Raw genomic sequence first — 27,542 nt, forward strand, 5'->3', positions numbered from 1 at the left:
TGATAGCAAATGCCGAGGGAAGAGTATAAGAATGAGTATGAAAAGGGTGATCCATCATCTCATGTACATTTCTGTCTTTCTGTAGTCTTTTGCTTGGGGACTCTGAGACAGAATTTGAATTCTCATGTTTAATAGAACATGATGTATTTTTATCTTACAAATTCCTGTGATCATTTCTTTTGAATCCTTTCCTCCAATAAGTACAATCCATGTGTATATCAGCTGTAGTGCTCAATTCTATTTATGGTTATAAATATTTTCTTTATTGTATTTTTTTTTTTTTTTTTTTTGCAGATACGAGAATTTTGAGGATCCCCTTGGGATGATTGACAAATTTCACTATGGAACACATTACTCAAATGCTGCTGGTGTCATGCATTACCTCATTCGGGTAGAACCTTTCACAACACTTCATATCCAACTTCAAAGTGGAAGGTATACTGTGAGCATGTAAACAGCACCTGTATTTTCTTCCTTATTTTACCAAGAGGATGAATGGCCTGATCTGAGTTCTCTTACCTGCAGGTTTGACTGTGCTGATCGACAGTTCCACTCTATTCCTGCTACCTGGCAGGCACTCATGGATAACCCCAATGATGTCAAGGAACTTATCCCAGAGTTCTTCTACTTCCCAGAGTTCCTGGAGAATCAAAATGGTAAATAGATTGCTCAGAATATTCTGCATAGAACTCTCTTCTTGTATTCTTCTGAAAAGAAATACAAGCAGTTATGAATGCTGTGGAACACTCATTATTTAAGTTTTATAATGTATTTGTATAAATTACTTCAGTCATCACACTGGCTTCAAACTGTTTAGTGAGATACCAGTTGCATTAGGCAGCAGCCTGAATGTTGTTTAAAACTTAAGAGTGGGATCTTAAGGATGGCTAAAATAGTGTTGTCTGCCTAATGTAAAAGATCAGAAGTACTCATTAGGATATTTAAAAATGAGAAAGTTAACAAAAGAGTTCATACTGAGCAGATAGTGGAAGTTAGTGGAGATTAATTAGTATTTGTTTTATTGGTTTTGTTGAGTGATAGTCTGGACACCTTCAAAAGTGAGGTCTCATACTTGTTCCAGGCAATCGGTGTATTTGCTGCTTTTTATTGTTACCTACCAGTGCAATAATAAGTCTCTTGATTTTAGAGCTATGTAAGATTCCAGTACCCATCAGAAGAAGGATGTGTGCATGTGGAGAATAAGCTGTTTCAGTAACATGTAATGTTGACTAGAAAGACAACATTGCATTCTAGTATAGGACTCCTAGCTATTTTTTTTTCACATTTAGTGCATAGGAGAATTGTTCTTCCTACTAGATGATTTAAAAATAGATTTGTGTGTTTATGCTGATGATAATTTTGTCTGGTAGTTACAGTCTACTGGAGTTCTAAGTTATAAAAATTTGAAACACCTAAGTCATGTTTTCAAAAGTCATTTAAATATTTAGAATTATTCTAATGAAAGCTGGTGGGATTTAAGGCTTAAAAGCCTTGATTCTGCAATAACTTAAACCTGTAAGTAACTTCATAGTTGTGAGCAAATACTCTCTTTTAAATATTTTGGACTCTTAATCCTGGTAAAATAAAGCAAGTGCAGATATGTTTAAAGTTAGGTGTGAAAATGATTAATGTTACTTTTGAGATTGGCACTGCAGCTTTTAAATCATTTGAGTGCTTTGGTTAACTTATGTTTCACTTAACATTTTAAAGATTCATAGGAGAACTTAGTCTCCTACGTCAGTAGTAAGGTTATTGTAGATTTATATAAAGAAGTTTTCAATATCCTTCCCATGCATTGAGAAAGAACCCTTTTAATCTTTATAAAGAAATAGAGTTTTATTTTTGTAGTAACAAAATTCTCCAAATTATTCATTAGGTTTTAACTTGGGTCAGCTTCAAATATCCAAAGAAGTGGTAAATGATGTTGTTCTCCCCAAATGGGCCCACTCTCCAGAAGACTTCATTTGTAAACATAGGAAGGCTCTGGTAAGATGATGGTTATGCATCTGAAATAATGATAAAGAAAGTACATCTACACATTGTCACTGTGGCTCAAATATAAAATACTTGGACTACGTTTGAACTGGAGTTGGTGTTGAATTTGATGCTACAAGTATCACTAGAATTTTCACTTTAAAGTCCTGTTCATGTAAATAAAATGCTTGAAAGGAAAGAAAAAAATAAAGCCTGAGGATGCTAATGATTTGGGAGTTTGCTGCCTTAGGAGATAAAATGCAGAATTAGGTGGTTTTGGGTGGTAGGGCTTAGACATCTTAGATGTGCTGCTTTGCTGCATTAAAGTTCCATCTTACATGGCAGTTAATGCACTTAATGCATGTATATATTCTAATGCTTCTGCTCTATATGGTTGTATATACCTAGTTTGTAAATACTCTTAGTTTAGGAATTAAATCTTTTTCACAGAAAATAGTAAATACTTCAAGAAGGCAGCAGACTTTTCACATTACAAGAGTGTTTTTTTCTTCCAGGAATCTGAGTATGTTTCTGCTCATCTTCATGAATGGATAGATTTGATTTTTGGCTACAAGCAGAGGGGACCAGCTGCGGTGGAAGCACTCAATGTGTTCTATTATTGTACTTATGAAGGTACAAAGCAATATGCTTTTCTGTCATTGTCATCAGAATTGTGGGGTTTCAGTATTAGCTACAGAGGACTTGATTTGTGATCATGCCACACAGTAGCATATGGTAAAGCAAGAGAATTATGGCTGAAATGTGGCAGCATAACTTATAATTTGTTATCAGACACCTAGAATATTTGATGCTTTGATCAGAAGTTGTGAACCTAAAATGTTAATAAAGGTTTTAAAAGAGGGGACTATTTCAAGTGCTTGTGTTTTGTTTCTAAATGTGATGGGGGCTTTTAGTTGTTGTTAGCTCTTCGTTCGCTTGACTAAAAACATTTGTGTGAAGGGGTTTCTCATGGATTAGGGTCAAGGAAAAATGTATAAATAAATAATAAATATATTGAAGATGCAGTCTATTAATACCAAAATTGAGTTTTGGGTGGCTTTTGTGTGCAATGTACTGCATGCATGAAGTATATTAAATCCATGTGACAAGACAAAGCCCTGTAACTCTTGCACTGGCAGATATACTTAGAACTCCACATACAGAGTAGAGTTTTCAGATTGTATTTTATGTGGAGGCATTGTTTGGAGGCTTTCTTGGGGGAAAGGTTGAGAATGCTTCAATTAATTTGTTTTGTTACATTTGTTTGCCATGTCTTTGCTCAATATATTGTTTAGTTTATGTTTCTTTTTTTCTACCCTTCATCTTTCTTCTTGTGATCCAGGGGCTGTGGATTTGGATGCTTTAACAGATGAAAAAGAAAGGAAAGCTTTAGAAGGGATGATAAACAATTTTGGGCAAACTCCCTGTCAGCTGTTAAAGGTAATGCTGTTTGTTCCTTCTCAGTCAGATCCTTGAGGTTAAATCCAACTGAATTACAAAGGACTTGAAAAAGATAATGGTTTGTAATTTTAAGAAAGTTAATTCTTTGCCGCATCAACATGTATAAGGGTTACATTGATGGAAATTTAGCATAGCATTTTCACAGAAATTAGTATTCTTTCAGGAAGTGAATTAGGTGCTTAAGAGTCTGTTTTCCTGTTGATCGTCAATAAGATTCTGAGAGTACCATGTATGACTTGAAGAATTGGTAGATTTCTCTAATTTGATTGTCTAATTTGATACTCCTTCAAATGTCTCCTAGGAGCCCCATCCTCAAAGGCTGTCGGCAGAAGAGGTAGTGCAAAAACTAACTAGAAGTGATACCTCTACTCTGAATCTCTTCCAGCACCTCACTGAACTGAAGTCATTCTTCATAGAGGTAGACACATTATTCGAGATTGTCTAAAGTCTAATCTGAAACTTCTGATCTACTTGAAACAAAAAGCAGTAACCTAGATGAAAACAAACTTACTTCCCGTTTGAAGGAAATATTTTCAAATACAATTTTGGTCTGCCTTTTTAGTTAGCTTTGTAAAAGTTGATATATTTGTATCTGCTGGCATCTTGTTTAAGTAGAGTTAGCCAGCACTCCATGAAAACTAAGAACAACACTGATGATATCTGGAGGCTCACTGAGTTTGGTGGCTAAATTCACTGATTTGATACAGAGCCAGGGTTTAAGCACTGGTATTTGTTATGCACTATACCTGTATGAACTGAGCATGTGTGTATCGTGTCCAAGAGTACTTTACGGGTCTGGTATTGATTCCAGAGGCTTTGGGTCTTACTCTTTACAGGTTCTGTATTTATCCCTCAGCTCTTGTTTATAATTAGACCAAAATCATGTCATTTCTCTTAGGGAATCAGTGATGGTGTCCCCATTGTCAAAGCTGTTGTCCCCAAGAATCAGTCACGTTCCTTTATGTCTCAGGGAAGCCCAGAGATCTTGGTGAGTTACACATGTTAATATTAAACTTGAGACTAACAGCAGTCAAAACAAATAGGTGCATTTTTTCATACAAAGTCTTTTTTTTCATACAAAGTTTGTAGAGAAATACTTTCTAACTGTTCCTGTTGAAATGTGTTCCTTTACCTATGATGAACATCAGCTATCAGTTAAAACTTGGTCTTCTGGAGAAGTTAGGCTGATTTGTTGAATGGCATTTAAGTGCTTATGAGACATGAGTAAGTAGTGGTGAGGTGTATTGTAAGTTGTCACCTGATCCACTTCCATAATAGCAATCAATTTCCTAATGTAAAGCGGTCCGGCTTTAAAACGACAGGGTTAGTTATTAATGACACCATTACATTTATCATTATTTTCCAACCCATATCTTAAACTGTGCCATGTCTGGCATGTGCACACTCCAAAGGCTTATACTGTTCCTAAAATTAAACTTCGCACTGCCTAATACAGGCTCTGGTACTATGGCAGATGTCCAAATGATGAAAGGAGGGCAGTGTTGGCATATTTATGTCTATATGCATGGTCTGCATAATGGCCCCTGTGCAATAATATCTGTGGTTTTTAGGAAGTAATACTTTCTGACATTGATATTTTGTAGGTCAAATTCATTGTCCTGGCTTCATGTAGTATGTTTGTCGCTTGGAATCTGAAAACATCTAAAATTCTCACTGTATTTTTTCTAAATATATGATGAAAATAATCTTGAATATTTCAACTTCTTCCTTGCTTTCTCAGAAACAGAGCTGTAGTGCTATTTTTTTTTTTCAAACTACCTGTATTAATATGTTAACTATTACTGGTGACTATTTCAAAGAGAAGAAAAAACTTAAATGATAGAATTGTAATTAAATGTTTGGGGTTGGAGGGAATTGATTGGTTGGTTTTGTCTTTTTCTTCTTACAAATCAGCTTTCGTTGACCTGTCTACAACATGCAGTATTTTTACTTGGTAATAAGTACCACATGTGGATTATAATCTTTGCAAAGAAAAGTAGATTTCCTTTTTTGATCCTTCCTTGTTGAAGCTACTTATCTGAGCTGGACTTTGTTTTAATGTGCAAGGGTGTGGGGTGTTTCTTTTTTTTTTTCTTAGTGGTGAACTCTCAAGTAGTCTGTGTTTTTTTTTTTTTTTTTCCCTGATGTAAGCTCCAATATCAGAAAATAAGTCTCTGGGTTTCACCGATTTTAATTCTATCAAACTTTTTCAGGTAACAGCAAGTCTGAATTGCATTATTGGAACCCATGGTTGGCTACCTTATGATAAAAACATCTCCAACTATTTTACATTCATCAGAGATACCACAGTGACAAATCCCAAGTAAGCAAATGGTGGTGATAGGTACAGATGAATGCATCTGTGGTAACAAAATACAGTAATTGTCTGATAATCAATGGACTGTACTGTTTTTATTGGCTGAGTTTTCAGCTAAGAATATATCTTCTAATGTTCAACAATACTAATGTTCGAGTAAAAAGTCCTGTAAGTAGCATTTCAGGGTTCTTAATTCTTAGAGCTATTTCTAATTCTATTTTTTCTAGTTACCATATCATAAAAACTCATATTGAAATCTGAGATGAATACTCTTTGCACATTCTTAAACTATAGTGAAAGCACGGCACTTTTGTATTTGATTTTTGAGAAAATTCTTTTTTTCTTTAATATTCCAATATTTACTGGGGACATGAGTTATCTGTACAGAATTAAATGACTGAAAAGATGTAAGGTGAAATCTGGTTTCCACTGATGGCAGTGACAGTTTTGCCATGGATATCGAGGGGCAAAGTTTCACCTTTATTTATGTATAACTTATTCTAAAGATAGAACTTACTACTTTTGAAGGATATAAGAGGTGCAAGATAAATTGATTTGAACTGAGTTTAATTTCAACTGCTCATCATTTGCCTACAGAACACAGCGCAGCATGAGTGGTCCTTTTGCACCTGGGCTGGAGATCACCTCTAAGTTGTTTGCAGTATCGCATGATGCAAAACTCCTCTTTAGTGGAGGACACTGGGACAATAGCATCAGAGTGACATCTCTTACAAAAGGAAAGCTGATTGGACAGCACATCAGGCACATGGGTTAGTACCTCTATAGTGAAATGAAAGGTTTTATGTTGGAAAATAGAATTTTTTTCTCAGAAGGAGTAGTCAGGCATTGGAATAGGTTGCCCAGGGAGGTGATGGAGTCACTGTCCCTGAGGGTGTTTAAGGAAAGGTTGGATGTGTTGCATAGGGACGTGGTTTAGTGAGTAATATTGGTGGTAGGGGGACGGTTGGACCAGGTGTTCTTCGAGGTCTTTTCCAACCTTAATGTTTCTACGATTCTATGTATTGCACTGTGACTTTTGTCCTTCTTGATCAAATTATACTCAGTGCACCTGGGCTGGTAGGCATAGTGGTCATAAAAGAATGGCAATGTAACAACAGAGGAATACTTAAACTGTAATTATACACATATATTTGAGTATGGCTTTTTAGTAATTGTAGTGATGGTTTAATATAGTTTCAAAATAAGACTTCCTTTTTCAGGTAACAAACATGATTAAATCATGCTGGTACACCTGGTTGTGTAACGGTGTCATTGGTTGATACAATCTCATCAGTCCTTATCGCAGCAGAATGCTTCATGCTGGCTGTAAATGAGGATAGATTGTTGACATCTTATGTGCTTTTTGTCAAATTGTGGAGAAATTAGTCTTAAACTATATAAACTTCTTGTTATCCTTTCTTTGTCTAGATATTGTGACCTGCCTGGCAATAGATTACTGTGGAATCCATTTAATTTCAGGCTCCAGAGATACTACCTGTATCATATGGCAAATAGTTCAGCAGGTATGTTGTTTAGGCATACTCTGAGAAGCTGTTTCTGCATGCTTCTTTTGTTTCATTGTTTTGCTGTGATGGTTTATTGATTTCCTTTCTGCCAGCTTTGCAGGGAAAAATAGCCCATAAAACCTGATTAACTTAGTAATTTTGTTAGTCCCATTATCTTCTATGTTTGAAATATTTACTATATACATGAGTTACTATATAGCTAAAGTACAGTAACGCTGATCGTTCTTTGAGGTTACTTTGCTCTATTTAAAGGCACTATCAAACATTTCACAGGTTATTTTCAGGATAGGCTAATATCATCCCTATTGTACAGACAGAAGAATGGGAGAACAGAAACACTGCTTGAGACTACAGGAATTAGAACAAATGCTAAAGCAATGCTTATAGTTAGGGATTTTTACATTTCTAGGCTGCTTTTAACTATAATAGTTGCATTTTAACATTGTATTTTCTCTGTGGGAAGTGCTGATGCATGGTAACCAGGAGCTAGCAAAGATATCACTAATATGTTACATGAGTTTACATTGGCATTTTAGAATTCTTTGATATTGTTTTTACCCTGTGAAAGAGGTTGTGTGATGCATGTGTGTGCTTACACTCAGTGTGAGGTATCTCCTTTGTTATGCATTTTAAAAGTTCATTTCTGCTGCTTCATACGAGTACAAATAGCATTAATTGCAGAATGGGCCTGTTACATGTTATGGACAGGACATTTGGTCATGTCACCCTGTTCTTACCACTGAACCTAAAGTTAGCACATTAAACCATATGTGGAACATAACTGTGTTTAGTGGATGCATGCTGTGAAAACTTAGCTGTCTTTTATGATGAGAGAGTATTTATAGTTTTTTTCAAGACGTATTCTGTACTTTGTACAAAATAGTGCATCATCAAAAAGGCAAGACCTAAGTGCTTAAAACAGATTTTTTTTTCTCAAGACAGAATAAGTGTTAGAAACTTCATAGTTTATCTTTTCAGAGTCAGTTGAATGATGAGTCCTCTGGAGATGATTACCATTTAGAATTGTTTTGCTTTAGTATTTTTAATTACTTTTTTATTTAGTGGATATATGTGATGTTTTATGTATTGTAAATTCTTCTCATGAGAGTTTTTTCTTGGTCGTTACAAAGTGAGAGTAATGTTCTGCAGACTGCAACTTCTGTTCTACTTCTCTGCCCTGTATTGTCTCTTCTTTCCCAGCTCTTTAATCTGACACTTGTTCTGCATGGGCAGTGCATATGCTTCAGGATTTCAGGACTTGCTTGGCAGATTTCTAACACACAAACTAGACTGGAGAGTTCTCTGCAGAACTCCTTTTCTGTAAGCACAGATCTTGCCTCAGAACTGGTCTGAGAATGTCTTTATATGCTGACAGCATGCTTACTGGAACAAAAGTACTAAATTGTTTTGACATCCTGCAGTCATGTGAGCAATTAGCTTACTATTTTTAATGGGCATTATTGCAAGATTTCCGTTTTATATCATACTAGCAGCAGTCACTTAGAAGTATTATTTACTTGCTTTTCCCCTAGAAAATAGAACAGTTACTTTCATTTTTAAGCAAAAAAATAGCTAATCTCAAGGAATATGAAACTTATGAAGGCAGTGCTTAATTCTGTGGTAAACTGTAAGAATTGAATAAGCCCAGACACATGGACAAAAAAAAATAGGTGGATGGACAAAGGACTCCTGTTAGGACTGCTCGCTGTGGTAGTTGCACACTCAGTCGTCTGTATAGCTAGAAAGAAATCAACTAAGTAATTCTGTCATTCACATCCACATAGTACCTGTATGTGCATTCATTCCTTCATTTCAGTAAATAAGACTGCTGACATAAAAGCATAAATTGAAATTGGAATGGGTGAGTTGTGCTTTTGGTTTTGGCCTATGTCAAATATACATATCGCACAACTAATGCTGAAGATACCAGAAACTTATTTTTGTTTGTCCTTCAGCTGCAAGAGAATGTGTCATTGCACTTTTTGTTACTCTCAGGGAGGAGTGCCTGTCGGCCTGGCACCTAAGCCATTACAGATCCTTTATGGGCACACTGATGAAGTTACGAGCGTTGGCATCAGCACTGAACTGGACATGGCAGTGTCAGGATCCAAGGTAAGAATTTTAATGCTTTTCCCTTCTTTGCCATTTCTTCAATAAAATGCTAGAGCATGTTTGAAGAATAATACCAAAAATGTGACTATTTCACTTTTTTTTTTTCTTCAGCCTTGCACATCAAGAACATATGTGCCATCTCTCTTGCTGCCTACTTAAATCAATCTGTCTCAAACAGTGCTCTACACAGCATAGGCCTCAGCTACCCATGTTGTGCTAGTTTGTACAGATGAGCCTTTAGGTGTATGGACCTATTTGGAGAACTTAACCTTCTCACAGAAACAATTCTGTGACAGCTCCTTCCCTGCTTGCTTAACCTTGAAGGCTCTTTGCAGCTTACTCAAGCTCTGCATTTCTGTACTGCATTGTCAGGCTGCTGAACTCTGTAATGCACATAATGCCCAGTCATAAATGTGACTTATAAAATGGCTGATTTGTTGTCTATCCTGCCCCCTTGCTCTGTTTGCATTTGTTTTTACATATGCCTATATGGCCTTGAGGGGAAGGATTCCTCATGCAGGGTTCCTAAAGCTCAGAAGTCCTAATCTCCAGTTAAGATTTTAAGTACTTTAAAAATCATTCATTTCTATTTAAATACTCATTGTATCTGTTACGGTAACTTACTTCAGAGGTTGTTGCCAACAACTTACCTAAATTTGGTCTCTGCAGGATGGGACAGTTATTATGCGCACTATTCGGAAAGGTCAATACATGAGAACTTTGCGACCACCTTGTGAGAGTTCCCTCCTGTTGACTGTTCCCAATCTGGCTGTGTCCTGGGAAGGCCATATAGTTGTCCACACCAGCATAGAAGGAAAGACCACTCTTAAGGTACTTAGCTTCATGGAATACCTCTGTTTCTTTTGCTGAAGGTTTTAATCATAAATGTGCCTGATTTTACCCTTATTTCCTTAAAAACTGAGGCTTTTTTGATCATGACATGTCTTTTTTTTTTTTTTTTAAAAGTTTTGCTAGCCAATTTTAGTGTAATTTGATAAGGTAAATCACAGACATACTGTGCTCCTGTATGTTTCACAAGAATCTCCAAACACCTGCAAGGCAGATACCCAGGCATGCACTAATTAATCATCCTGTGAGAGCTGTTTTGAAATGCAAAACTAGGAGTTTTGCAAGTTCCACTACTCACAAAAACAGAGGTTCATAAGGGGAGAAGTAAGATGTAGATGCGAGATGCTCAGGGACTACACCAATGTTTCTTAGTTTTGGATTGGAGAGACACCTATAAGGTTTGCTATATAGCTTACTCTGTCTATTGAGTGGCTGTGTAGCTGTTCTAAGTGTAGAACTGTTATGATTTCTGTGAGAATGGGAACTTTCCTGTAAGACAAATTTATTGGATATAGGTATGCTAGCTGCATTGGGAAGACTGGGGAGAGATGAAACACCAAGGTGTTGCCAGGCTGGAAGAACTTCAGAAGGTCATGTTAGCCGTGTCTTCGATCCATCAAGAATTTGTTGCCTTGTCCAAGAAGTGCTTCCAGCTGTAGTTTGACAAAATAAACTTGTTTCCTTCTGCTTTTCAGTTCAGGGTGAGGTGAGGGGGCTGAAGATAAGAGGGCTCTTTCCTTCTTCCTTAACAAAAAAACACCAAAAGACAGAGACCTGTCCATTAAGTCCATGGATGTTTCCAGAAAATTTCGAATCGATTACATTGATAGGTAGGATGTTATGTTACCTCAAGAGGTAATGAAAAGTAACTTCAAAACTTTCCATACAGGACCAGGTATACGTACACGTAAGACATGGGCTCAGTTTTCATATCACTCAACAAGCAAGCTGTTGTCAGCGATATTATCTGTAGGTTACTGTCCAAGTCAACTCTTACCAGTGAACTAAATATACAGATAATAAATTTTGAAGCCAACCAGTCCTCTGTGATATATTTATTTTTGATTTATTCAGGATAAGAATGCATTACATCTCTATTCTGTCAATGGAAAGCATCTGAGTTCTGAGACTCTGAAGGAAGAAGTGTCAGATATGTGTGTGACAGGAGAGTATATTGTGATGGGCAGCTTACAGGGATTTCTTTCCATACGGGATCTCTACAGGTAATGTGCAACCAATGAATTGATTGAGATGCAAATAGAGAGGTTCATTTAGAAATGGCTGTTGTAATATCAATTCTGCTTGGTGCTATAGGTGGTAGCAATTGCTTTTTTTCTGTGTTCCTGAAGAGGAAAAAAACAACAAAAAACACCTAAGGGGAACTAAGGTGGGAGAATGAAAAATGAGAAGTTGTACCAGTCTACTTTCCTCCCACATATATATCCCAACCATAGACCTGTTGCTGACAAAACTTAGGAAGAGCTGTGTCTAATGCAGGCAACTTGTGGTTGTCCCCGTGTCTGGTTAGTCATTGGGAGCTCAGCAACAACTTGGTATCATGATCAAACCTTGTATAGTTCTGCACTGCTCTGTAGAGCTCCATTGGTTCTCAGAATGGGGAGTGATCTTTGTCACTTAGTCAGTTGTGGGACTAATGTTACTGATCTTCCAGTCAGAGTCTCTTAATTTTCTGACTAAACCTGCTGTGCCCCTTCTTGTTATTGAAGCTGTGTTCTGAGGTATGATTTGAGCTTTCTGTAAGAGTTCATAATAATCAGAATTGCAAACTGGATCTTTAAGAAACTCTTTTATAGCACATCCTATGATCTGTGATCTCAACTGCAATGTGATTCTTTTCAATATGAAAAAAACATACATAATGTACTTTGTCTCTTGTTCATTTCAGCCTGAATCTGAGCATCTCCCCATTAGCCATGCGACTGCCAATTCATTGCATTTCTGTCACTAAAGAGTATAGCCACATCCTTGTTGGCTTGGAGGATGGCAAGTTGATTATCGTTGGTGTTGGCAAGCCAGCAGAGGTAAAACCCACCATCAAGAACTTTTTCTACCGAACAGTGGGAAGTTCACTTATTTCTGCTTTCCAGCTGAGCAAGAGGTCACCTCTATGGCAGGGTAAATTTAAGAGCAAGTTTCAGTTTTCAGTGGGAAAGAAATAACTTTTGAGACTGCTGTACTGAAATTTCTTATAAAGAATCAAAGATATATAGGGATCACAGATGGGAAGCTCAGCTGGACTAACTTGCAGACTTTATCACTGACATCTGAATAAGCAAAATCTTAGTAGCTATTCTCTTCTGTATGTGATAGTGTTGTCAGCCACTTTCTGATGAAACAATTTCCAGAAGAAAAATGGAAACGAAAGAGAGCAAGCTTATTTTATTTTTTTTATGGTTTCCATCAGATGTCCTTTAATATGCATTGACTGACATTGGGGAAAACAAATTACTTGCTGTTAAGAGTGTCTAATTGTAATGCGTAAAGAATTACTTGTGTAGGTTCCCCATATGCTCTGTGCTCCATATGGTGAATATAAACTTGTTGGTACTGCATATGCAATATCAAATACAGAGCATCCATCTGTCAAATAGCTATGCCCATTTTTTCTTGTGCAAAACACAGGTTTTGCTCTAAGTACTTCTTGTCATAACTTTCAAAGTGCTTTAGTTAACTTAAACTTGCCTCTCTTTATAACTTGATTTCCATTGTGCTGCAGTGTATTTACTTGAAATTGTGGTAACTGCTCTTGCATGACCTTTAGTACATGCCAGAAGAGTTTGTCCCAATTTTATAGTTGGGTTGTGAAAACAGAGCAGCTTTATTTGTCAGTGTTTGAAAATGTTTTAGCTAGGAGATACGCTGTTTAATATTTTAAAAAGGCTTCATGGAATGGTAGTCTAATTTTGGTTGCAGCAAATAGGGAGGGGAAGTTTCCACTGCCTTCCAGCTGGACAGTTTTTTCCTACTGTAGAGTTGATAAAGAGCTGCTTATGATGTTGTTAAACATATGTTTGTAACAACAGCTTTAAAGTCACCTTCACTTCTGTTTCCTAATCCTTAGAAAATATCTTTTGTAGGCTGAAATGTATGTATTTCATTAGACTGAAGGCTTTCAGCTCTTTCCTCTTCAGTTCTTAATCATATTTTTCTAGCTGTGAAGAAGGTTTTGTTTCAAGGTCTGGATTCCTTTTGTGAACGTAGAGGTTTTCCAACAATTTTTTTTCCAGGATTTTCTGTTTATAACTCAGATGATCTGCAAGCTTAATATCCATGTAAATAGATTATATATTTATTTATATACACACACACATATATGAGGAACAAAATTATGTCACAGATTTTCTAGTTTTCTATAATGGCATCAACCAATACACTTGCAAAGTGTGTGTGTGTGTGGGGGGGTATTTATTTATTTATTTGTAGTTAGGAATTAGAAGAATTTTATCCTTATACAGAAGACACTTTAGTTTTGACTATCGATGATGATACTGATCCATAGGGTTAAAAGGAAATAGCTTCTTTATTGTGCACAAAGTGAAATGCTGCTTGGTGTTAAGATTGGCCTTTAGTCTTTCTGCATCAACAGACAGCAGCCACTATGAAGTAAAGTATAATAAATGTTTTTGTGTTTTTAACAATCTCTTAGCTCTTTGGGATGTTGCAAAAACCCGTGGGATTATCACCTGTAAGCAGCACTGTGCCTTTTCTACAACCTTGCTGCTGTGATGATACGGTTTTTAAGCAAGTTTAGCCATAGTACTAACTGTTGGGAATGGTTCTCAAGCTTGTACAGTTAAGGCATGCATCTTGTTTATTAAATTGCAAGGCATTTCATAACCTAATCAGCTGCCAGGTTAATTACTACTAGCCAATCATAAGTTCTATAATTAATAAGTGAATTAAATGTTTCTTATAAATTGTTGTCAGATGGCAGATTCACCAGGTGCTGGATTTGATGGCTTCTGGTTGCTTGTTATCTGTTTACTTACGGGATATTCAGTATGAATTATTTCTGGTTTAAATTTTACTCTGAGCACTTCACCCAGGATCTTTGGAAGCTGGTGTAAATTTGAAACCAGGAGATATCCTTTGTTTTTTCCTTCCTTCAATCTGTCATAACTGTCCTGTGATACTCCATCACTTGAAAGAAATATTCAAGGATCAGTTTTGGTGATCTTTTCCTTTTAAATTCTAGCAATTTTCTGTTTGAATTCTCTAAAATAAAGTGTCCTTTCTGCTAATTTGATTCATTTTTTTTGACATTAACCTCTTTTTTTTTTTTCTTTCTTCCAATCAAAATATCTAAACTCAGCACTGTTTCTAGGGTGTTAAAAGTAGGCTAAGTATTGAATATGCATTACTTGGCAATATCCCTTTAGCAGTTCGAAGTCAAAGACAACAGGGATTAGTGTTTTGTCTGTTGTTTGTTGTTGTTTTTTGTTTTTTGTTTTTTTTTTGTCAGTCCCAAGAATCATTCCTAAGTGTAACTTTTGGTTTGTTTTTTAATGACTTTTGTTAGTGTAATTTTGTTTATGCAGTACATTGTAGTGTCTGCATTTCACCAAAATCAGTGTCTGAAGTTCCTTTTTAATTTATCCACCTTATCCCTTCCCCTTCCTTTTGTTTCTCTGAATTACTTTTAAACAGATGCGCTCAGGTCAGCTTTCCCGAAAGCTGTGGGGATCAAGCAAACGGCTCAGCCAGATTTCATCAGGAGAGACTGAATATAACACTCAAGATTCCAAGTGATTGCTGCTTCTACCTTCTCTCATGGATGCCAGAAATATATTTAATCTTTTGGTCACTTTAAATGTATATCTCAGCTTTCAGGGGCTTGACTGTTAACAGTCTGTTGAAGACGAACTTATGGTAGAGGTTTAGTAATAAGCGTATGTACCCATGCAAGTTAGCTTGCTTGCACATTTTTCCTTAACCGTGTTGATTTGGTCACAACAAAATCCCTCTCTAAACAGCTGCTAAAACAGTGTTTCAGGAAAACAAAAAACCTAAACACACAAACCAAAAACACCAGACCTCCAAACCCAAGCTTGCTAATCGAACTTAAGATAAGTACCATTTGATTTAAAGATGAATAGGGCCAGATGCTCCTTGATCACAGGAAAGATATTTGGCATTGCTTTCACAGCACTGTAATTCCCCAGCAGTCAGTCTAAAATTGTCTGTTGCAGTGGTATGATTCAAAACTGGGATAGCTGACAATTATGACCTTTTCAGTATGTTTTTTAGACCAATGAACAACTTACTGTGATTTGTTCCTGTAAATGCCTATTGCTATCTTCCTTTATGTAGTTCCAGTTTTAGGCTGTTCTGCAAGGAACATCTGTGTTGCACTACTTGATTATCAGAAATTCTTTAAAGTACAGACATGAATAACTTCAAAGAAGTTGAAGGTGGTGAAGGAGCAGAAGGAGGTAGGAAATACTTGCTGCTGAAAATTATTTATATTAAGTAGACTAAGATGCACACTAAGAAATCCCATAATATAGTTACTATCTTGAAGAAATAACAGGAAAAATCATATATCCCTGTTGGTCAAAGATCTATCCTCTTCATTAGTAAGGCAACAAATTTTCGCTGCAAAATCATTTAAACAACACTGCAGAACAACTTAATGAAAAAGCACCTGTTTGTTTCTTGGCTTGGTATTCACCAAACCAGTTGTTATCCATATTTTTGTTTCTGTAAAACAAGCAGGAAAACAGATGATGTATCCATTTTCAAGATGTGTGTAATAACTGCGAGAAGAAAATATCAGATCCTTACATGCTCTATACACAACAAAATAGTTATGGATTTGTTGCTATATTTTGGAAAAGCCATTACTGAATGTTTTTTTGTTATGTAATATTTGATGTTGGAAGGGATTGTGTTTTCCTGTCATTCTGGCGTTTTTATAATGTTAGTGATTTAAGTTATAAACCTTATACTGCTGGAAAAGCCTGGTGCTGAGGGAAAAACATGATTTTTTTTGACTGGTGTGCAAAGGTATGTGTGCATGTGTGTATATGTGTCTATGTATATATATGTATATACATGTATGTTTGTCTATTAAAAAGAGAAGATATTCCCCTTGCATCTTTTAGGGTAAGGGGAGTATAAATATAAGGCAGAGCTCTGATTGCTAGCTAGTATATTCCCTTTTGGCTACCCATCTCTTCCCTCTGCCATCACTTTTTTGTGTTATTTTTATTTATTTATGGATGTGAATGTGTTGTACCTCCTGTAAAGGTTATCAGGTATTCCCTGTGACTGGGGACCTGTTGAACTACCTGAGAACTCCATTATGTATAATCTCATTTCATTAAATTTTGGCATAATATTTATTATCTTTATAGAAATAAAGTTAATCCTTGCCCCGTGGAAAAAGATAATCTTTAAAAGTCCAATTAGTTTCAAGAAAACTGTTTACTCTTCCTCCTCTTAATGACTGATTGTGTGCTCTGTAAAGAAAGTTGTGTTGTTTTCTCTTTTGTAAATGAAATAGTAAATCAGCCTTGTGAACAAGTGGGTCTATCCATAGTTGCAATATTCAAACTGATCACTGTGACAGACTGGATTGTCTGATTGTCAGGAGAAAATCAGAATAATTTCCCTGAGTCGCTTGCCAAGAGAGCATTAAATTTCCAAAAGCGAAGTGAAATACTGTTTTTAATCACTTGCCTATCCAATGAGAATACTAAGGATACTCTGGAAGTATTAAATGTGTATATGAGAATGTGAAGTATGTTTGTCCATTATGATTTCATGAAGAAGGGATTTTAGGGGAGCTCTTTTGAGATTAGTTCCTAAGAATTGCAGCTTTGAATGTAAGAATCTTCTGTGTTGTGGGAAGTTGAAAAAAGAAGCACATCATTTGGGGCATTGCAGTGATGTTTTTTGTAAGTACACATATATGTTCTGCTTAAATGCGTATATGAGATTAAGTGTATGCTTGCAGGGGAAGGGAGTGGAGATTTTGGTTTAGGTTAGCAGAATCAAGTGGAAAAAAGTATCGAGATATGTACTCACCAAACCCTACAAAAGACCTCTGTCACTTGCACAGAAGATCACATAAAGGTTTGAAATCATCCTCTGTTTTAGACAAGTTTATACAAGAGATGGATTAATTTTTTTAGTAATTTAATATTCAGGAATACTGAATACATGGTGTCAGCTTAAGTAAAATATATAGTTGAAATAATTGAGGATGAGAGGATTTGTGGTGAACAGTTTTGACATTTGAGTGCTGTTATTTCAGTGCATCATGAGCATTGGGTGATCTTCACAAATACGTGGGACAGGCTTAAATGTAGACAGTTTCAGGGCTGTCAGACTTGAGAATAGTTTGTGCTCTGCACAGAGTAGCAGCAGAATGAGGATGGGGAGAGATGAACTCTGAGCTATTTCATGCTCTATGCAGAATGGCAACATACACTATTACCTTTTCATCTTTTATATGGTCCTTGAGGATGAGGGGGGTATATACCATCACAGTGTTTTTGGAACGACTCCAAAGGTTTGAAGGTCTGCACTTTGCCTTTATTTAAAACCAGCTTTAAATAAAAGATATAGGTGGTAAGTGTGAGTATTAGCTGGTATTTTGTTTCTGTTTGAACTTAGTTTTATGTCTTTTTCAAGTAGAAAATCATTTTTCTAATCAGCTGTTAATAGATTGCAATTCAGTCAACCTTATGTATTAGTGAACTGATCTCTTACTTTTGATTCCTTCAAGTTAAGTAAAGCTTTGGATCCCACCATGTTGCTTTTCATGTAGAAAAATGCGTACTTGTGAAGTAAGATTATCCTCTGTTTTTGAACTAATATTTATTTAAGTGTTAAAAAGTAAAGCTGTGAGATGAAACAATTCTGAATAGGAATTCAGAATAAACATAGTTGTTCATAACACTAGATTTGTCAAGACCTTCTTGGTGGTACTTTCTTGCATTTAATTTTTGGAACAACCTTAATGATATTTATCCAAACTAAATATATACTTATCTCTGAAGCTGAGTAAGGAAGCATCTGTGTAACTATATATATATATATATATATATGCATATATATATATATATATATATACACACACATATATTGAAAACTTTCTTTTGATGCTTGTGTATAGTCTAGATCAAGCACCTAGCAGTATTGATTAAATTTTCCATAGAACTTAAAAGTGTATACCAAAGGATGATACTTAGAATACATCTCTCCCTTATTTCAAGAAAAATGTTTAATTTTCACAATTAACTTGTAACTGTTGATAGTATTTTTAATTGTCTTTTATATCTATAGTGAAGAATCTCATCTCATCTGTGCAGTTTTTATACTATACCAGCATTCAGAAAGTGAAGTGTTTGCAGTTCAAGGTAGCATCTAACTTATGTTAATTATACCATATTAATATACTTGTTATCTAATACTAAATCATAGGATATCTAGAAACCATGTCTTCTATCACCTGTGTACTTTACCAACACCAGCACAAAATAATAATCCCAATCTTAAACTACATTTCTCCTGCATATAAATATGTATCCTAATGTGAACCTAAGGCCTAATCTAATGCATATTGCTAGATGAAAACACTATAAAGGGTTATATTTAATTTGGTGGGAATTTAAGTATTCAGTGCTTTCTTGAATTCAGTGCTTTCTTGAATGGGCTTTTCATGCCTTTTGGTTTAAAACCTATGGAGTTTTCAGTTGTAAACGTGACACTTTGGTAGAAGTCAGTTGCTTGTGAAAGTTCTGCTGAGAATGGACTCAAGCTGTGCAAGTATATATACTCTCTGATCTAGTTACCAGCATATATTAGCAAAACCTTCAGGAAGTATTATAGATGGGAGAAGTGGATAGTTCTCAAATGAGATATGCCAGTGTGCTACACTTATGCAGACCTTTTTTCATTCATCTTGCTGAACTTGAACCTTGTTTTTGCCGTCAGTCATGTTTGGTGCTGTAATAAATCAGTAACAGCACAGCAACTATAACAAAGTTAATGAAAAGGCAATCCATCAACAGATTGTATTAACTTGCATTGCTTTAAAATTGTGTACATTTATTTGGTTAAGACTGTGCAGGTCCAGGCAGTAACACAAGACATACTTCCACCTTCTAGGAGCAGAAAGTTTTTGTGCAGTCGTATGCATGTGAGTTCATCGTATTACCAACGTCAGACTCCAGTGATTGGAAGATATCTTCCTTTCTATCTCAAGGAATCAAATTCTCCTTGTTATTACTAATAGCTCTTGGAGGCACATACTTTTAAAGAAAGCCAGGGTTTCATGAAAAGCTACTGCAGTTTATAAAAAATGGTAGAATATTATTGTCCTCTTCTTCACTACTATAGTCATCAGATGCCTGAGTGGCAGTTCAGCATGATCTGCACAGGTTTACTTTTCAGTCAAGTGCTATTATTCATCTTATTGCAGTCTGGAGCACCCCATAGGTGAGGAACTGCTTGTGGTGCTTATTCGGATACCCTTTGTTCAGTTTTAATTCACTTTTTTTGCAGTGTATCTGTAGAAGAAAACTCATGTTTTTCTTTTAGTTACTGTTTACCTAAAGGGCCCAAATAGAATAAGCATTTCACTTTTCTTCAGGAGAGAATTCCTTCGATTGTGTGTGCTTTCTATTTTTGTCTTCTGGACTTGGGAAATTTGGAAGGTATTTCCAGAGCTTAGGTCTGTGACTAGATTCTGTGCAGACACAATGTCTTAACTTACGTTTTATCCCAGAAGCATGATCATCAGTAGAGATTATAGTTTAATGCTGCTAAGGTGTCTTGAATTTGAAATATAAAACATCCAGCCATATGTATCATATATCTAAATGAAGTTAGAGGCCACTTGTGTATTTAATTTCCTATCTAGTCTGTATTCCCTCTTGAGGGAGCCATATTTTTTGCCTTGAGGAAATGTTTAAAATAAATTTAATCATGTACCTGGTAGTACTGCTTTAATCATACATAGCTTTGAGCTATTACTTAAAGCCATGAGGAAAAAAAAAATCAAGGCAAACTTGATAAGTTCTGATTCAACTCTTAGCTTATGCAGGAGCATCTTATTATAAAATTAGAGAAACACTGCTTCTAAGACTTACCTCCCTTTGGTCAGTCTTTTGTTGGAAGTTGTGCTGCTACTTAGTTTGCGTGATGAAATTTGGTAAGCAAGACACTTCAACATGTCTCAGCATTTTTTTTTAATTACTAAAGCTAATGGGGCAGTGCAAATAGAGTCCTTCCTTACAGCAACAGTTAATTGTATCTTCTGATTCTTACATGTTGTGCAATTACATGATTACAAATGGATTTTTAAATGCCAAAAAATGCCTTTTTAAGAATTAAATGTTAGGTCTGAGGAGTGTTGAAAATATCTGCTTTCAAAAATGAGCCTTCGGGCCCTGTAACAAACTTGCTGTCAGTCTTCTGTGCAATATCTCCCTTCTGGGTGCTTTAAGTGTATACTGTATGTCTTATTTCGGTTTGATCAGTATGTTTTGAGAGTGTGTATATTGGCTAATGATGGATTTTTTTTCTGTACAGCATGGTGGAAGATGTTTTAAAATTTTGCACTTTTCTAGGATTTGCAAGTTTGTAACCTAACAATTTTTAACATGCACACTTTTGTACATGATCAGCATTGTATATATTTAACATGAGTCTGAAGCCAATAAAAATAATTGAATGCACAACTTCTCACTTTATTAATAGTGTAAAAATGAAACTAATGCTGTGGGAGTACACTAAATGAGCAATTCTTCTATTACACAGGTAAAACAAGGGAGCAGGAACAGCTGACTCAGTGTCTTGACTTAATTGTGTTAAGGTAACTTTTTTGATGGGGGAGGAATCAAAGTGGAGATGCATGGAAGGTACAGAACATTTCAGAGTAAGGCTATTCTTATTCTATTATTACTCAAGTATTGCAATAAAAATGTCATTTTTCTTGGGAAAGAAATGTGTCTGAGAAGTGAACAGGGTGGAGGGAAAGAGTCCAATAATGCATATTTATCTTTATTTATAAAGTTAAGGCTTGCCACCCACCCTAGGACTAGAAGCATCTCTTTCCTTCCTCCTCATGTGCCGACTTCTGCTGCAGAATATGCAAGGCTACAGCTTCTGGAGATTACTGTCAATCAGGAGGAAACTGAAATCTGTTCCAGGCTCGTGTTCAGTTGGTTTCTTACCCCTGTAAACAAGATCAACCATGCTGTAAGTTTGCACAGCAGCTAGCAGTACTGCTCTTCCATTTGTTACCAGGGATAGAACGAGGCATCCTTGTTCCTAACTAGCAGCTTTGACTCCCTTCCTTGCCTCCATCCTGGGATATACAGATTTGATTTTTTAGTAATGGTCATACAACTGAAGTCCTGAGACCCCTTTTTCTATAATACAGTATAATTAGGATCAAATTAGCATTCCCCTGGCCTTCAGTACAGACCACAGCCTGACTGCTGGGGCACTCTGGATGAATGGTAGTTATTCGATCAGAAACGTGAGCATCAACATATGTAGTGCCATAGCACTTCAGAGTGTTGTCATACTGACTGCTCTTTTGGAACACTAAGCAATGCTCATGTGTTCCCTAAAGAGAAATGGAAGCAAAGGATTAAATAACTTCTGACATGAGGCTATAGGCAGTATGTGCCAGGAGTTTAACAGAAATCTCTCTTCCTTTTTGTATTTCACTCAAATTCAAATGAAGCCATTTACCTCAAAAATAGTCGTGCTCCTGTTATGCCTTGTAAGGTGGCTTTGTCTCCTTCTACTAGCAGCATTGCACCTTCCCGCAAGCCCTAACATGGAAACATTTTAACGTTATTTTCAAGTTATTTGAAAAGCTAGAACACTTGTCACAAGCAGGGCGGTTTTAAGTGTAGCTCCTCATGACTACAAACAAGATTTCCTGGCTCATTTTTTTTTAACAGAGATGCAAAGACAAAGGTAGGTGGGTTATTTTATTTTAGAAGCTTGTTTTCTTGTGTATTTAATTTTGGTTTTAAGGAAGGCTATACAAACCATTAAGGAGAAAAAGAAAAATGTTCCACAATTACTTCTGTAACCCCCCATTCTTAGATTCACTTTTGTCCAAGCAACAATAAGCTGAGTTTGTTAGAGTGCAAACTTTATACTTCAAGTTAAAAGCTGGCACATGGAACAAATGAGCAAAATCCAAGGCTGAAGCTGTTAGCAACAGTATAACTAGCCTTTCTTGCTAGAGTTCTGGAAGGCTTGTCAGGAGGAACCCACACTGAAAACTGGCAAGGATGCATTTAAAGTGCTTACCATGCTACAGCCATGACTTTCCTGACTGGAAACTACTACTTACCAAAACTGGAGGGGTATTTGGCTCTTCATGATATTGGCGAATTCTTTCCTCTCTTGTCTCCTGCAATAATGAGTGTAGATTTAGCTGCCCAGGCAGTAAAGTAGAAGTTAAAGCCATCCAAGTACTATGACACTCAGCAACTTCTTAATGATAAACAAAGCAGGCACTTCCCCTTGAGGAGAATGCTTTAATTAGACTTATGTATTGAAGAAAGTGGTAGGATTGACTTCAGTAGATACATTTTTTCCCTTTCATCATTAGCAGCCATTGTAGCTTGATCAAACAGAACTTGCATAGTCCCAACCCCTAAAAGCCCAAAAGCTTCCAGTTAATTCATCCAGGTTTTTTTTTTTTATCTTTTCAAATATTTTCTCTATGTGCTCACTCTCAGAACAAGAGTACAGAGGAAGCAGATGCCTGAGGTGCCTTCTTCATGAAAGATGATAGTGAGCCAAGGATTTCCACTAATTAAATATCTGTTTCTTCCTTCTCAAGTAGGAATCACAATGAAGAATTTTCTTCTGTGAATGGCTCTGCCATGTTTCCTGAGGGTCGCTGCTTCTCAACTGAACAACAGCAGTTAAAAAAATCAAACCAGAAGGCTTTGTTGATAAGGAAACATAGGAACACAACAGGTACTTGTTGCAGCACAGAATTTTCATCCTCCTCTCAGAAAAATAGGAGGCAGTCTTTTTCCTGTAAATATCTCTCGCTTATCTAGAGACAAGCGAGCAGATTAAGTGACCACCTACAACTTCATCTAAATTCTAGAAGCACATCTTGATTTTCCATCTCTTCATTGTTCCCTTATTCTTAATACTTCCACTAGCCACAGAGAAATTCTGATTACAAGGGCAAAAAGTATTTGGGCTGTTAATGGATGCACTCCAGAAACTGCCTCCTGGTTAGCTCCTGACTAGCTATTTAAGAAAAAGCTCTTCCATACAGTGGAGATGTCAATCTCTGTGCCTGATGTTTAACCGTTTTTCTTTCAGCTATACTAGTACATGTGCTTACTTAGTACTGGCTGTTACAAGGTGTACTCTTTGCAGGGACACAGTAGGTATTTTTTTATATTACAGGTTTGCATGCAATCTTAAGCTTTCCCTGTTCTGATAGCTCTTTCAGGTGTTTAGATGTTTAAGCCTCTTAAAGTATGCTTAAATTAGGTCTTCTAGATCAGGAAGCAAAGCAGCATATTCCAGGACTTTCCAGAAACACACTGCATTTCATCTTCACATTAAGGTTTTTTTTTTGTTTTTTTTTTTTTTTCCCCCAATTCCATGCCAGGTATGAACTAACACTATTTCAGACATTGCAAAGCTGCTGTTTGTGAAAAACACTTTGTTCCACCTCAGTACCACTGTTGCCAGCTCCTCTTCCCACTCAAAGAAAAGCTTTAGGAGGGAGTAAAATGTTATTGCCTCTTTGGTATTTCCAACTGTTTGAGGGAGCAGCTGTTAAGACATTCTATAGCTTTGTAATCCCTTGCAAATGCACACTATCATTACACCTTGGTGCCCTGCATTTGCTGTGGCATGCTTTACTTACACCCATGTGAGTGCTTTTATCATCTGGATCCAGGTAGTGAGGGTTAATGTTAAAAGGAACTAAACCTAGGGCTTGCAGGGAAGGCGGATAAACAATTGGCATGTCATTGGTAGTATTGATGCTGATGGTAGCAACATTAGTTCCTGCACTGGATCCCATGTACGGAACCCCATCCTGAAAGACAAAAGCAATGATTAGTATGAGGTAACACAATTGGGAACAACATTTTATAGCATCTTCTATCAGTCTTGGAGACTCAGCAGTCAGATCAGACTTAGTCCTTCTAGCTCATCTCACTGCTAACTTCACAAGTGAAAAGCAGAAAAAGAAGAGCTCACAGTTTGAGGTGGACAATAGTTCCTATGTAATAATGGTTGGCAGAGAACTAACTAGGGAATGCCCTGTACTCACAACAGTGTGATCCTCTCACAAGACGAAAACTTGCAAGGTTGTCATTTCAGACAGACTTTGCTATTAAGAGATGCGGCTTGCCTATGTTGCAGTTACAGGAAATACCAGAAGTAGCTTTTAACTAGCTTCTAAACAGGGTATTTGGGATCACCCAAAGCTGAGCACCGTGCTGCCGCATTGTGTATTTGTGTATATTAAGATGGCCTACCTGACCTTTATTCTTGGCAGCTGGCCTCTTCAAACTTTCTGTGGCTTGCATAAATTTGTCTGAAGTAATTCACACTTCCACATTACTAGGGAAACACCTTGCTTCTGTTGTCTTCTACTGGTGACCTATCTTTGCTGTGCTTTATGAGATTCACTATGCTAGAATGGGCTGCTGACTGGAAGGGCTTGATGGCATTCATATCTCTCAATTTTATGTCTAACAGACACCCAAGTTAATTACAACACTTTCTCATTTACTTGATTGTCTAAAAGGCACATGCAGATTAAATTGTACTGTTGGTTTATTATTAGATAATCTGCAGCTTGAGCATATCTATTAACAAGATGAAAAGTGAACATAACCTGAAAAACATGGGTTTTGGCCAATGATTAAATCCTTGCACTGCTCCTCATTGGTATTTTAAGTTGAGGGACTTACTTCTAAGGTATGGCATAGCATTGTACGTCCTAAAGTCTTGCAGTCCCATATCGTAGAAACTGCTGTAGGACAGTTTACTGACCCTAGTCTTTTCAGGCTTTCATGACTAATGACAGCTTTATTAGGCTACAGCTTTCAGTTCACCAGCTTGCAAGAGATGGCTCAATATTTGAAGTACATTAGAAACAAAGACGTAGAATCAACTTGAATTTGTCTGAACAAATGTTTATGCATGAGATCCTATCATTCAGATTTGGCCTGAGTCATCTAGTTGTTACCTCAAGAACTCTCTTCCTGATCTCCTGTATCAGACTGTTGTCATAGAGAGCTTTCAGGAGACGGAATGTGTTGCCACCTCCTGCAGAAAAAGAGTCCAGCTTATTTAATGTGCTTTACCATTGATTTTAATTGATGCCATTACAAGCTTGCCAGACTCAATGCTCTGTTCAGGACAGTATCCGGCTTTGAGCAACAAAAAACCCAGAAGCTTCAGAGGAATGCTTGTCTGGCAGGCCACGGGCTTGTGTCCCAGGTCCTTCTGACAAATGACACTGGCTCTTTGACAGCAGATACTATTCTAATACCCTTGAGTGTGGTGTTAGGACTGTGCTCAATCTGAGCACAGTAGGCCTGGATCCTCTTAGTCTTGATAAAATGACAATAAAACATCTAGAATCATGTTTTTAATGCTGAAGTACTGTTCAAGTGAAGAGTTTGAAACTTACTGAAGGAGCAGTTCCATTGATAGGTCTTCCCTACTTCTATTCCCACCACTAAATTTAGGGTCTTACTGTTCCCAAATAAAGTACTGTTTTCTGTAGCTGCTTCTAATTGTGAGGTGAGACTTTTTCATGCTTGTCTCTACAGTACCAGCTCTACCAAAGACTAATGCAGCATCTTATATAAGCCCTCTTCAGAGAGCAAAAAGTAAAACTTACCAATAAATATTGCTTCAGATTTCCTTACAGCTTCCACTGGATCACAGGATTCATGAATGCTGTCCAGCCCGTAACCTTAAATTAAAAGTTTTTTACCTTTGCTGCTTCAGTTTGGAGGAGGAATATACGTTCAATCCCCCCATCCTATTCTTTGCCCCCCCTTCCCCCCAAATGTCTCACAATACAACCAGGGAACCTTCAGAGACCTCTACGAGGAAAAACACTATATACCCTATGTTCATGCAGGGCTTCTGTGTGCAGCTGTACCAAAGCAAATGTTTCCTTTAAAGATATAGATGCTCAGTGTCTAAAAGAGCAGAGCATTTCAGTCAGCATGTGCTGGTTGTGGTACGAAGTCCTGCATAGCAGTACCAGCTAGTTAGAAAATGAGGAAAAAGCTGTCACTGCCCAGCACAGCTATGAGTCTGAACAGGATCTGCCATTGTTGCTCTAGCATTAGTAGTATGAATGTTGTATTGGAACATATTTTTTGTAATGGTTAAAATGTTTGGCTTTGACAGATTTGCTCTGCTGTGGTTCACTGAGTATAGTATGTGCCAGGAGCCCCAGAAGAACATGGACAGTTGATAGCAATCTTTCTGCAAGATAAGGAGCAAAGTGTGATACACCAGGAAGTGAGTATTGATTGTTACTACAGTAACAAGTCCAAAGTTACCAGGAAGGTTACAGACACAAACTAGGGCTGTTACAGTAGGCCACTCTGGCAAGATCTTTGCTCATAGCAAAGCTCAGTCACTGCTCATCCCGCAAACACCTGCCTGCAGCACGATACAGTAATTGTCTTCTTCACCTAGCAGTAGGTGCACAGCTTGAGCAGAGGCTTAATGTATATGGGAAGAAATATTCCCCCGTGTCACTAAGGAGGATAAAAATACGCTGCTTTGCATCCGGGTGTACAAGCTTCCTCCCTGAAGTGGTTACAAGTGTTTGCAAGGCGCTTTCTGCCGGAGGCCTCTGAAGTACCCACTTCTAGGTGAAAGTTTGCAAGCAGCTCGCTCCCGGCTGCTCTCGCCCCCTCGCTGACCGGAGCTGAAGCAGGACTCGCCAGAGCTCCCCTGTCCCCGTCCCCCCGGGGGCCCCCCTTACCCAGGCTCTCAAACTTCTCCCTGGCGGTGCGGGCGTAGGCGTCGCGGTCGTGCAAGGCGTAGGGCACGAAGAGCACCCGCTTCACCTTCCTGCGGGAAGAGGGCACGGGTTTGCTGGAGCCCCCCAGGGCTCTGCCCCCCCTCCTCGGGTCCCCCCCCGGCGCTTACCCCCCGAGGAAGCTCTGGATGTGCTGCTGGCAGTGGCCCAGGTACCCCCCTCCGTGCAGGGTGGAGTTGGAGACCAGCAGCAGGCGCCTGGGACACCCCATGCCTCGCCCTGCCTCAGCCCGGCCCGGCCCGGC

General features: G+C 37.4%; 2 protein-coding genes across 9 annotated transcripts in view; one reads left to right on the forward strand and one right to left on the reverse strand.

Moving 5' to 3' along the window:
* NBEAL1 (neurobeachin like 1) overlaps nucleotides 1-20,951 on the forward strand; it is an 85,888-nt gene extending 64,937 nt beyond the window's left edge. For 5 of the 8 annotated variants that reach the window (XM_068685871.1, XM_068685872.1, XM_068685870.1 and 2 more), the window contains 15 exons: nucleotides 295-435; nucleotides 526-656; nucleotides 1,877-1,986; nucleotides 2,490-2,607; nucleotides 3,317-3,414; nucleotides 3,737-3,853; nucleotides 4,334-4,423; nucleotides 5,649-5,758; nucleotides 6,350-6,522; nucleotides 7,181-7,275; nucleotides 9,274-9,390; nucleotides 10,060-10,221; nucleotides 11,314-11,462; nucleotides 12,146-12,375; nucleotides 14,908-20,951. In XM_068685871.1, coding sequence (XP_068541972.1) covers nucleotides 295-435; nucleotides 526-656; nucleotides 1,877-1,986; nucleotides 2,490-2,607; nucleotides 3,317-3,414; nucleotides 3,737-3,853; nucleotides 4,334-4,423; nucleotides 5,649-5,758; nucleotides 6,350-6,522; nucleotides 7,181-7,275; nucleotides 9,274-9,390; nucleotides 10,060-10,221; nucleotides 11,314-11,462; nucleotides 12,146-12,375; nucleotides 14,908-14,984 — 1,918 coding nt within the window. In that variant the 3' untranslated portion in view covers nucleotides 14,985-20,951. Of the gene's footprint in view, nucleotides 1-294; nucleotides 436-525; nucleotides 657-1,876; nucleotides 1,987-2,489; nucleotides 2,608-3,316; nucleotides 3,415-3,736; nucleotides 3,854-4,333; nucleotides 4,424-5,648; nucleotides 5,759-6,349; nucleotides 6,523-7,180; nucleotides 7,276-9,233; nucleotides 9,391-10,059; nucleotides 10,222-11,313; nucleotides 11,463-12,145; nucleotides 12,376-14,907 lie in introns of those variants that run through there. The other 3 variants (XM_068685873.1, XM_068685875.1, XR_011097649.1) reach the window with 2 other exon arrangements.
* Nucleotides 20,952-21,252: 301 nt separating this feature from the next.
* LOC137858344 (alpha-aspartyl dipeptidase-like) lies at nucleotides 21,253-27,541 on the reverse strand. Its single transcript, XM_068685921.1, has 8 exons — nucleotides 27,409-27,541; nucleotides 27,242-27,330; nucleotides 26,135-26,209; nucleotides 25,475-25,554; nucleotides 24,140-24,313; nucleotides 22,589-22,648; nucleotides 21,973-22,055; nucleotides 21,253-21,448 (listed from the first exon to the last, which is right to left on the reverse strand). The coding sequence occupies exons 1-8, from the start codon at nucleotides 27,507-27,509 to the stop codon at nucleotides 21,370-21,372; spliced, it is 741 nt and encodes a 246-aa protein (XP_068542022.1). The 5' UTR covers nucleotides 27,510-27,541; the 3' UTR covers nucleotides 21,253-21,369.
* Nucleotide 27,542: the final 1 nt, after the last annotated feature.

Source organism: Anas acuta, chromosome 6 (assembly GCF_963932015.1).
Source record: "Anas acuta chromosome 6, bAnaAcu1.1, whole genome shotgun sequence".
In the NCBI taxonomy this organism is placed as follows: Eukaryota; Metazoa; Chordata; class Aves; order Anseriformes; family Anatidae; genus Anas; species Anas acuta.